The sequence below is a fragment of the Calonectris borealis genome, chromosome 7 (genome assembly GCF_964195595.1).
Source record: "Calonectris borealis chromosome 7, bCalBor7.hap1.2, whole genome shotgun sequence".
NCBI lineage: Eukaryota > Metazoa > Chordata > Aves > Procellariiformes > Procellariidae > Calonectris > Calonectris borealis.
In genome coordinates this window covers 13,632,353-13,644,863 of record NC_134318.1, presented here as the reverse complement: position 1 = coordinate 13,644,863, position 12,511 = coordinate 13,632,353, and the positions used below count along the sequence as shown (strand labels likewise).

At 34.6% G+C, this 12,511-nt stretch overlaps 1 protein-coding gene across 5 annotated transcripts in view; it reads right to left on the bottom strand.

Annotated features, from left to right (window-relative positions):
- SHLD2 (shieldin complex subunit 2) overlaps positions 1-12,511 on the bottom strand; it is a 53,623-nt gene that overhangs the window by 9,477 nt on the left and 31,635 nt on the right. For 2 of the 5 annotated variants that reach the window (XR_012674261.1, XM_075154313.1), the window contains exons 7-11: positions 12,268-12,402; positions 9,229-9,435; positions 8,088-8,322; positions 4,528-4,643; positions 68-134 (exon numbers count right to left, since the gene is read on the bottom strand). Coding sequence is in view for 4 of the 5 variants with exons in the window: in XM_075154313.1 (XP_075010414.1) it covers positions 68-134; positions 4,528-4,643; positions 8,088-8,322; positions 9,229-9,435; positions 12,268-12,402 (760 nt within the window). In the remaining variant the exon portion in view is untranslated. Of the gene's footprint in view, positions 1-67; positions 135-2,362; positions 3,916-4,527; positions 4,644-8,087; positions 8,323-9,228; positions 9,436-12,267; positions 12,403-12,511 lie in introns of those variants that run through there. The other 3 variants (XM_075154312.1, XM_075154314.1, XM_075154315.1) reach the window with 3 other exon arrangements.

Genomic DNA, 12,511 nt, shown 5'->3' with positions numbered 1-12,511 from the left:
TACTTCCAGTTTGTGTGTTCAATAATTCCAGCTAAAATCATGAAGAAACATATTTAAATGCACTTACCAGTGTACTTGACTTTGCTCGAGGTCATCCAAGTGAAGTAAATGAGAAAGGTCCTTTTTGAGTCTTCCTGAACAAGAGAGTTATTCCAGTAAAGCAGGAAACATGATTAAATACGAAGTTCGAATACAGTCTTATCAATTGTCACATAATAGAGCAATTTTTTTTACCTACTGCCTTTTACGGATCATCCATCTGGTCTTGTGCTTGAGACTTACATCGAGATGAAGGAAGAAGAATGATTACAAGACCTCTCAGTGCCTAACCCTGCTTCTTTTCCTCTAAAAAGCTTTAAAATTTTATCAAGATGCGTAGCACAGAAAACCCCCATCCAAGAAATACACAAGAAATAGATACAAGATCATACAAAATGTGACACCTTCCTCAATACTTCCCACTACTATTGATAAATGCAGGAATTTCTAAAGCTCTGCAATAAATCTAGCATGTTACTTAATGAAAGTACAACCCCGTCAAATGACAGTGAGCAGCAATTTACCACCATTTTAGAACAGACATGAATTCTTGCTCTAGAGAATAGGATGTTGGAGAAGAAGCCCTACCACTACTCAAGCAGAGTATTTATTTATATTCTTTTGTGGATCACTCTCTACCTCACCTTGTCTCCCAATTAAAATTATACCTATACTAGTCTTTTAGGAAGCCTAATGATCACTGCCCTCTGCACTATTCTATGCTTCCCCTAAGTGAGGAAATGAAAGACCGGATAGATTTATTTGATAATTGCTTGCACTTATATAACAGTACATTCTAAAAGCAGCACCTTGATGAAACTGAAAGGGAGCAAGATGCATTACAGGTGATAAAGGATCAGAAAGCTCCTTGAGAAGAAATCTCTATGCCAGATGGAGGCACAGAAAGTCAAATGGCTTCTTGTTTAAAAGGCAGGGAGAAAAGTCTGAAGTAGTAAACACAAGGCAGCAGGACCTAGAAATTTTACACAGAATTACTAAAGTGAAGATAGGAACCAAAAAAACTATAGAATTATGATAAATTTATTAAAGTTACCATTGAACTATGGTGTCATGTTTGTAGCTTAGATTTCAAGAAGGAATACTGTTAAACAAGAGTCGGAGTGGTGATCTGAAAAACCATGAGAAGAGAATGAGGCAGTCAGGCCCAAGTCAGCTGGAGAGACCTAACCACAGTATGTAGAACTTGGTGGTTAGCCACACACAGCTCACCAATCCAGATGGCATGACTTCCGCCCGAAGTTATCAAATCATCCTAATGAGACCACACATTGACAGGATGCAAAACAATCTTTTGGATTTCTCTAATGTAATTGATGGCTGGTTTTCAAGAGTCTTACTAAACTCAAAATGCTCCTGGAACGTTTTCACCCATACAGGATCAGCATTGTTGCTAATACCTCATTTAAATCCAAACACTGAAATTGCTCTTCCCTTCAACATAGTTTTCCCTGGCATTAAGAAATTCACATTCTAGAGCCAGACACTACTGAGTAAAGTATAGTTACGATAAAGTATAAAAGGCACAGATGCTTAGGAGTTTCCCCAAGGTGATGGGTTAGGTCAATATCATCCTGTTTTTGCCAGGTCACACGAAACTAAAGATAAAAAGTGCTTTTACAGTGAGATGAAATTCAATCATTGCAAGTCTCTTGAATTCTCCTTTTACAAAGCTGTGATTTTCCATATTATCTTTAGCACAATTTATTAACAGTAGCAAAAGTAAGTTTTCATTCTTGATCATCAGATGAGGACACTACAATTAGTCTCCTCTGTGACTAGTTCTTCCCTTGCCCTGGACTCGACGTTGTGGAAATTACCATTCCTCTACAGAAACTCTGCAGTGTTTCCTTTGTATATGGGGCTACTTAGTTTCTTCTGGAGATGTTGTCCTGCCATTTGCACCTGATTTGCACACCAGTGGTGCTAGTGTTGAACATAGTTTTTGGTGTCACTGTGCTGTCTTCTTATACTAGTCTTAGGTATCTTAGCACAGCAGGAAATTGATTTTGCTGGTGTAAGATCAGCATTTCTATGCTCGCTGACAAAACTGTCAGAGATTGTTTTAGACATAGACAAAAATACTAGGAAACTATTTTATCACAAGATGGCTAGGACTTAAACCAGAAGACTAAGTTTGCTATGAGAAGCAGAGCTACACAGACTTGTTTGATCAATAGAATCTGACCAGACTGATCAGTACACAAGTAGTTAAATACAGAAATAAGGTAAGTGACCTTGTGAAACTTCAGCTGAGAATTCATCTCTTCAAAGTCATCCAATAATCCTTAGGATTCTCTCTTGCTGCCAGACTGATCAGAAACATTACTACCTTCCCCTTTATTGGTACACAAGAAAACACATGGCTTACACATAGCTCTTATCAACATCATTAAAAAACCAACAGTCCCAAATTGGCTTCACATAAGATACAACAGTAGAATCCAAACTAGTACCAGAAACAAGCACTGACAGTTATTCAACTGTAAGTAGCCACTTCCAAGAAACATCACATGAAAGCTGCTCAACAGTCATATTACTTGCATTATAATACATTTGACAACTTGATTTATCAAATTCAGTTTTGAGAACAGTTCTGTGTTTGAAACCTGAGGATAGCTGAAAGAGCGTATCTGGAAACTGATTTCCTAAATGAGAACAGTGCAGGTAAAGATCTGCAAGGATCTAGCAAGACAGCAAATATGACTCATACCCTACAGCTTCTACCAGCCTCAGGAAGAAGCACAATTTATATCAGAGAAAGATATTTATATCAGAGAGAAATACCAATCTATATATTTAATCGCTTTCACAGAGTAATAGTTACGAGATTGTTACTTTATGAAGGCAGGTGCAGTCATCATTTACTCAGTCTTTTACTGATAAAAATCACTATCAGGATACACTAAGACTTTAAAAAGAATTAAATTAATTTCTAAATCTGATCAAGTTGGGAGAAAATTTTGCAGACCAGTGTTAAACTGATTAAATTGGCTTAAGGTGATTAAGTTTATTTGCCAGCTTATACTGGATAATACTACAACAATAAATACTACACCAATTAAATCATTTAAAGGGTCCATGAAAGAATGCACCAGTTTAACCTGTTTAAAACCTCTTAATTAAATTGGTGCAACAACTTCTAGATACACAAAATTAGATTCAGTGAGACAGTTCTGTTTTACAAGAGAAAACAATGGCAGCAAAATTGCTGACGGTAAATGGCAGAAATTCTGCTATTAAAAGAAGGAAAGCAACCACAACAGCAAAGCAAGCAAAGACATAACCAAGTTACAGATAAGTTACAAAAATCTTATAACTAAAATAATATTTCTCAATTGTGGCTGTCTTCCTCTAATCTGCCCTATCTGAGACAAATTCAGTCTCTCAATACTAGTGAACTTTTCTGGGGAGAAAAAGAAAACAGATACCCAGTAAGATTTTATTAAGATAAAAATATATGTATAAAAATATACTTTATGACAATGTATCAGCATTACAGCAGCAGTATATACTATTAGCAGATATTCCATACCAGTCCCTTTGGTTTTAAATAAGTTAAAAACAAAATCCTTTCTTGTATTTTTAAAAATACTTGCTTCCTTGAGCTAATTCATTTTTCTTCTGTTTGCCATCTGTGTGTTCCTACGGTCTCTGTTACTCAGTTACTGCCGAGGCCAATGCTTCAAAGATCAGGATGAAAATTTAGCAGATGGAAATCCTTTTGCAAAGGATAGCTGTTTTCATCTAGCACAAAATGGCTCCTAATTCCCAACAAATAGGATGCTTCCGTATCTGCTAGCAGCAAATGACACAGATCTGCTACTACTGTGCTGTAGGTTATATCTGAAGAGGGCACTGCAAAAGACAGAACAATCCAGTTTACTCTTTATTCTCATAATAGCACCTAACATTCAAGTTCCACCTCCATGAAAGCTACACTGAATTACTGGAAGTGTAGCTCAACATCTGAATAGAAAATTAGCTTTTGGTTTTAATCGTTTTTTAAAAACAATGTGCCAAGACTGGTTCTCATTAAACTGTAACACCTGTGAGTCATGTAAACACCTCTCAAGAACTCAAATAGGACATGTCCAGGGAAGCCTGTCTAAAACACGACTCAGTTATTTACATCACGAAAGCATGTCAGCTATTTCTAAAAACCACTAAGAGATTCTATTTTGCATATAAGGAATCTTAGTTACTTAGTTATATAATGTATAATAAATGTTCATACCATCTCATCTCTTGCTGTTGCTACCTCAACTCTGAACTTCTGAGTTTGTCAAACAGCAACTCAAGTGTTCTCTTTGAGGTTGGTTTTTTTTTTTTAAGTCTCATACAATGTGAGCAATCATCATATTTCCAGAACAATCTCACTCCAATTCTAAATTGTCAATAATTAAAAATTTTACTTCCATTGTGAACTTTGCTGCCTGTTTCTATGATAAGGAATTACTGAAACAGTACCTACTAATCTGTTCAGCCAGTCTGCAGGAATATTGAGGAAGATTTTTTCCACCAACTCAGACACCACATGAACATAAATTTCATATCCTCCATCTTCTATTGTCATCAAAGCAGGTCTAGATCAGAAAACAAAAGACTCTTGAAAGTTAGCTGCTATGTTTTTTTGATAGAAGCAAAATTTCTGAATGAAAGTAATACAATGTAATATTACCCTCCAACTTAACACCAAGAACTAGAAAAACTAGAAGATCTCTATGCACTCATCTCTGTCAAATCTGTAGACTTGCAAAGAGTTTGAGAGATATATCCTGAATTTACTAATCAATGTTAAAATAACTTCTAAAGCTATCAAGTAAGCCTTACTTTCAGACAACTGCAAAAAACAATGCTTTAACTGTGGTCTCTTCCTGGAAGACAATGAGAACTGCACTGTTATGAAATTAGTGTTGTGTCATTTATGGCTTTGAACTTCATATGTTTAAAGTATAAATGTTAATATGTAAGTAAGTATATGTACTTACAAATATACAAGGGGTACATAAAGATTTGAAATGCAAAGTAGGAAGACAAGCTTAGGTCTATTACTTGGAATTGTATCATCTATATCAATATCACCTAATATTGTCTGTCTTTATACACCACTTCGTAGCCGCTACAAAATACTAAGTTAGTATCTCTTGTACTATGACAAATACCAAATGGTTTCAACATACCGCTAAACAAGTAAAAATCCCTCCTCTTCCTGGAAACCATTTTCTACACAGGATATGGTCAATAGTAGTAAAGCTTTCAAAACCAGAGGCAAATGTGGTCCATTAGGAAAGATTAGTTTTGCTTCATTCCAGGTTATTATATGCTGACTACCTGTTTCTCAGTTCATAGTCTCTTCTCAAGGTCATCTAAGTCTTCTTTCAGATAATTTTATTTACTTCAACAAGAGTGAACTGTCATGGTGAGAAAAAACTCAACACAGCCTTCAAAACAGAGCCTAGCACTGTTAATTTTCTTTCACTAGCGCCACAGAAAATGCAACTTTGTGATGAACTTTATATACCACTGTTTTTAATATGGTGAATTTAAATAATTGTAAAACAGTTAGAAACATATTTAAGGATATAACTAAATTTCACTAAAGGCATACATAGTTCTACTAAAATATTCCTTAGAGGTTACTGAATAAATAGTCTTTAGTACCTGCATACAAAGCTGGTGAAGCATGCCAGTGAAATGGACTTTTCCACTAGTACAGAAGGGTTAGATTAAATCCCTGTTGAGTATAAGTATCTAGGAATCTCCTATCTCATTATTGCTACTGTTAAAATGTTCATTTTTTTAAATGACAAACACTCATTGGTATAGACTGAAAAATGAATTATCTGAAGGGAATGCTACCATCATACCAAACTCCAGAGAAAAGATGCTAGGAAACTGAAAGTTTAGGCAAAAACAGATATAAGAAACAAGGACCTATCTGCGATATCTGAAGTCTAGGAGGTGAGCTCTGAAATACAAAATATTTTTCCTTGTCTTAGTTTTCATGATTTCTTCTAGCTTAATACTCATACTGTCCTAGCTCAAAAAGAATATGGAAATATTTACACACATTACAATGACAGCACTTATGTAAAGTGTAAGTTTCTAGGATCTTCTGCCTCATTATTACTGCTACTGTTAAAGTGTTCAGTGTTCTGGGTATCTAACATAGGAAAAAAAAGAAAGCTATCTAAGCATATACACCTGCATCTATCTTAAACTTGTCTTCAGCATCTGAAGGAAAAGATGAGCTTCATTACAATCACAGCAGAGTAACAAAACTGGGCTCCTACACTTCAAAGGAAAAAGATGATAGGGGATGATTTCACTAACCTACAGTATTGAAACCCAAGATTTTAAGGCTATGTAAGTCTCTGAAATACCAAGATCCTATCATAATACTATTTTCCTATCATAGTGTGTATTTCATATCTTAAATATTCACACTCTTAAAAAAATTTCTGTGTTGGGTTAGTAAGTTACTACATTCCCTGAATCGAAGTAGCAAATCAAATTACAGACTACTCCTATGTTTTAAGAAGTCTGCAGTGTTTAGTATTATTACATTTACTCATACTAAGTAGAAAACAATATGCAGATTTTACTCCCAAGGAGATGCTGGTAGCTATTGCATTGCTAGAAATACAGCATACTGAACTTACTACCTCCTTATATTGAGGGATTAAAAACAATCTGAGATAAGAGGACATGAATTACCAAACTACAGAAAAAAAATTGTAACTTTCTACTAGTTGTGCACAGAATTTTATAAACAAGACTAACACTAACCATTGACATATCAAGCTGTTGAGTAGCACAATAATGCTAGGACTGCATATTTAGTTAATAATGACAAGATATTTCTTTAGCAAGAGACAGATTTTTCTCCTGTTAAGATGTAAATGTACTAAGTTATCCTACAATACAGAATTTGGAAATACTACCAAAGAGATGCATTCTTACTAAACTGATCAGAGCAAAATTTCAGTGCAAAAATGACGCTTTTTTTTTTTTAAAAAGTTGTGCATTTAAATTTAAATGCTAAGAATACAAACATTGGAAATCTTTATCATTTTTCTATCACCTTTTATGCGAGAGAATAAATTGAGGTCCTTCAGGACCACGAGAGGTCATAATCTTATGAAAGAGAGGGGGAACCTTTTCAGTTAAGAAAAAACGCTTTGCACTTAATCCTCCCTCACAGGAAAATAAATAGCATATACACTTAAAGATGCAAGACTATTTTGCATAGAGAAAAAAGACCAAGTCACTACCTTGTTAGACAAATGGGATTCTAGTATTTAAATCAAAGCCAAGTGAGAAACTATTGAGTATGCAATGATACATTAAACTCACTGAAATAGTTTAGGAATAAGTTTAGGAAGAATTTTGGTAGAAAATTTGCATATTCTAGAATTCTAGTACATCTATGATTGTCTCAATTAACTTTCTCTATCTACACGTTTTTCAAGCCCAAGATAAATTAAGAATTGAACGATTAGTTAATAATATTGTTCCTACATCAGCTGGATCCGTTTAGTTTATTTTCTCTACGTAAATGTGCATATGTATCTTGTCTCACAGTGCCATCTGCTGATAACTTAGTAACTCTGCTCCCTATGAGAATGTTTATAAAAATATTTGTTAATACCATTTCTGCAAGGCTAAAATTGATGAATCAGTTTAAAAATATGGTTGTGCGTTCACACGATTTCAAACTTAGACCGCAACAAGGAGTTTTCCTTTGGTCCTCAAGCTTCTACTCCATCTTAGCTTACGACACAGTACTGGGTAAATCTCATTACTGTATGATATAGTATTCAAAGAAATTAAAAAGTTAGGTTTAAACAGAGAATAGCACCTATAAATAATGGCAATTAATACAGTATTCAAGAACAGCTCCTTGAAAATCCATTAGAAAAATAGGAATTGCTAACCACACTTTAAATATAGAATGGGAGAACTTAAAATGGAGAAAGTCGTAGTTTACTTCCCTAATAGTACACATTATTTTAATTTTATTTTACCTGTAGAATGTTTTTACTTTGTTGTATGGCAAACATTTAATACATTGCTTGTAGATCATGTTCTCATCTGTCTGTAGTTCCAAACCACATTTAGCACAACCTGAATACGTAATCATAGGCAGAGAAGCCAAAACACACTCCAGTGAAGTGTCAGCACGGAAGATGAGTTGCTTGTACTGACCAGTTGAAATGGTAAACTTCAGTTCTAAGATATGGGCTTTCACTTGAACCACTCCTACAAAAACAACAGTTTCAATCAAATCTGCATTCAGTTTTATTTATAACTGAAAGCAAAAGCAAAGGTTACAGCTGGTTCAAAACCAAAATCATTATCAATAAAACTTTATGAAATTTTTTTCCTTTCGTAGCACATGCTCATGTTTTTAGAGATGATTTATGCAGTGAAAAATCATTGTGGTTAAATATTATTTAAAAATGTATAAAAGTACTACTTTTTTAGGTACTATTGTGGTAAATGCCAATATAGAAGAGCCTGAATAAGAGATCAAGAGATTAGAATTGTGCAAATCATTTTGAATTTTGATTAGAATTGTGCAAATGCTAATTCAGAGACACGGAAAAGCACAGCTTTAACAACTTAGCTTTCCACTATTTATACATAAACTAGAGTTAAATGCTGCAATGCCAACTTTATTTAGTTACTTCTTAATGTTTAACGCCAACCTTAGCAATTTTCTAGGTTTATCTGGGAAAGGGTGACTGTTTGTAAAATGTATTCTTTGTTCTTTTGTAAGAAGTTTTCAATAGCAGTAGCTACTTTGCTTTAGAGAATTCCAGTTTTGGAGAAATATTATTCAACAAACTTGCAGTGATTAATCACATCATTACTAGACTGGTTGACATGGACTACAAAAGGCAGCATTTCTCCCTATGTTCCAAACCCTATCCCAGCCGAAACTAGGACAACCACATACCATACCTATCTCACCTCTGGGCTCACTGAATGAAAGCTGCATTCACAGTTTGGCTGGGTACTGAGCAGCAGCCTCCAGAATAAACTCAGACTCCCAGAACTGTGCTAACTTAAAAAAAAAGCATTTTACTTCACCAACAGAGCATCTATTTTGCTTAGTTATGCACTGCACAACAGACATTACCCAGCTATGGATAACAATTTTACCTGAGCATTTTTCCTCCAAATGTGCTGAGAGCTTTGTCATCTGCATGAGGGATGTTTTGCTCTTCTGAAACTTTTCTTTAAATTCAATTGCCCTTTTGTCATCATCAAACAAGCACTCATAAGATGACCATGGAGTTGTGTGCAGTTCAAAGTCACCCGAGACAGAACTATGTTGGACCAGAAGGTATTTAAAGTCCCATATGTGATCTACAGAACAAAAAAGGAAACAGAAGAGTTTACTTTCTATACCTTGGTTAATTTATAGAAAGCCAAGGTCACTTAAAAGATTGAGAAACAAATCAGCAAGACATTCTCATATGGTCAGCTCTGGCAACTTTATTTCAAGCCTGATGACATGTAGGGTTTTTCCTTTCCTTTCCTTTCCCTATAAACTTTGCATGAGTTCTCCCATAACAGAATGATGCTTGCATTTCACTTGTACTGAATTCAGCTTTCAAGACAACTCAACTTTTTGAAAAAGAAACCAGTTCTTAAATTTCTTGTCAGCTCTAATAAGGAAAAGTTGGCAATGTCTAGAAGAAAAAAAATCTTTATGTTACTTATCAACTTCCATCTTTAATATGTCCCTGTTTTTTACTCTTCTATCTCCATAATGCTCTAATTTAAAAATATTAATTCATTTTCCATCTTCCAATTGACTCTGTAATAAAGAAAAATACTTTAAAAATGGAGATTACAGAAGAATAATATATTTTGTGTTGTCCTTCACTTTGTTATAAGAATCCACTATTCACCTACTAATCAAGTCTGATAACCATTTAAGCTGTTGTTTTTTCCCATGTTTGCTCAAGCTGAAAGTTGCAGTCAAAATAATCGTTTTTGGAAATAAGGTTGGAAAAAGACAGAATTTTTTTTTAATGTAGTCAAGTGCCTGTATAAGCATTTTATTAGCATGTTTTAGTATTTTCATATTTTGGATTAGTCTGATTTTTGGTGGTAACTTGCTAAAATTGCAAGCTCCTGAAAAATCTGCTGTCAGACGCAGTATTTTACAGTAAAATACTCAAAAAAACCCTTCTCCTCTGAGCATCAGTCCAGTTTCATGCACCTCATATCTGACTAGAGACCTTGCAGCCCCCTAGAACTGAGCATGCTCCAGTCCAAAGCAAGATTCAGGCAGTAACACTACAGCAACACTGAGGGAAAACCTAAACAGGAGAAAACAAATGGGCACTTGGCAAGCGGGATATATGGAAGTAGAGGACACAGTCTAACTAGGGTACAAGATTTGGTTGATACCCGAATTTAACCTATTATTCAAATCTTTAACATTCCCCTGTTGATTAGAAAACTGATCACAAAACACGAGTAAATTATAAGTAATCAAGTTTCCAGAAATGTATTTACTGAAATAAATCTATCTTTTTTGGTAATCTAAACCAGATGAGCGTAAAGCATGAACTGAATGTCTGATGACTGTGTACTGGAAGCTTGGACTGACTTTTAGCAAGAGATGAAAAATAAATTTAACTTTTACTGGCAACAATTTTTAGATGCTCTAGAACTGTATAGTCTTCTGCACTTTAAGTATGTAGACAGTTTAAAAATTACAAGTCTCCATACCTTCCTATAGAAGACTATGAGGTTTCTAATCTGCTAGTACAACCAGTAAGCACAGCTGATCTATGACTCCTAGCAAGGATGGACATCGTGCTCTTCCTGTAACCCATTCACTATTTAGTTGTTGCGTTGTATATGCTTTAGTATCATGTGAATTTATCTTTTTGGCTATCTTACTGGGATCAAATGTTCATGGTTTGCCTGTGATTAAGTATTTGAACAGTTGAGAAATCACTCTTATCTTGAATTTCAGATAATCCTTTAATCATTAAAATGCCAACTTCTAGATGCACAGAACACTAGCTGGAAAATAAGACACAGGCTTTACACCAAGTATAAACTCTTAATACTACAGAGATCTACATCTTATACTTTTCTGCTTTAAGTATGAGAGAATGATATATTATTGTGTCTTAGAAATTACCTTTGGTATCTTCTTTTTGCAGTTACGAAAAATTTTAAAATTCTGTATTTTGAAAAGTGTAATATTCTAGCATACTAAATTCTGTAAGATTTCTAAGCATCTAACGAACATTCAGCTCACGCTGAAGTATGCACAAAAATAAGAGCCATGTAGGTATTATGTAGTAAAGTTAATTGGTTAATGCTTAAATTGGACCATCTTCAAGTAGCTTAAGAGTAGGTCTTGCAGTGAAATGATTTCTAGGAGTGAAGATAACTTTTAAATTGAAGTGGAACTGGCAGAGTTCAGAGTGTCTACATTTAATAGGTAAAGATTCACTATGAGGTTGTTTAACTTTTCTGCGTTTTATTCTGCACTTTTTAGGCAAACATATTCAGCGCTTCAAGTAATACAGCATTTACTTCCTAAGTGTATCCATTGATCAGAAATACAAACTCTTAAGTTACCAATTTAACAAAAAATTGTTTCACTTATTTTAAAAGAACAAAGCCAGGAATAAAACAAAATTTGGTAGTAGTCACTGCTAAAACACAGGCTATATAATTCTTGCAAGAGATGCTTTTAGTCAGTTACAGCTAGACTTGATAGCAAGACCATTAAGATATAAAGCTTGACAGTCTAGTAAGGTGGAAAGCAGAGAATGAAAATCAGAAGTGAAAAAACCCAGCAATTCATGCTAAACCAGACAACGATAAGGAAGACTCAGCAAAACTGATAACATAGTTAACATTCAAGTTCTTTTTTTTTTTTTTTTTATAGTTACATAACTAGGTACCAGTGCATCTTGTGTCTAGATTCAAGTTTCTAAATACTCATGCTTTCTCAATCTTCTAAAACGAATGCATTCAAATCCTGTTGCTGATGGCACTGCTTCTAAACAGAGGAGACATGTTAAAATTGGTATCAAACATGTTGCCCTTCCAAGGGTAGTATTTAAAGGTTGAATGGAAAAATGTTACCAGCTGAGCATTTTAAAGATATTAATAGCATCACAAAAATCCTTTTACAGCTACCTATAGGTACAAGGACTTTACCTTTTTTTCTTTGAAGCTGAGGGCACCAGGCAGCCCCTGCTCCCCACAGCACCATCCTATAGTGTTGATCTCTGGTCTGTTCTACTGTCAGAATAATTTTTCTTTGCTTGCCACCTCTGTAGCTATACACAGATTCTGAAAAAGTTTGAAATTATATGACTTCAACAGTAAAAAGCATATAAACACACAAAACCCACACGCCTCAATAAGATGAAATCATGCTGCTATTGTATTTTATGGTACA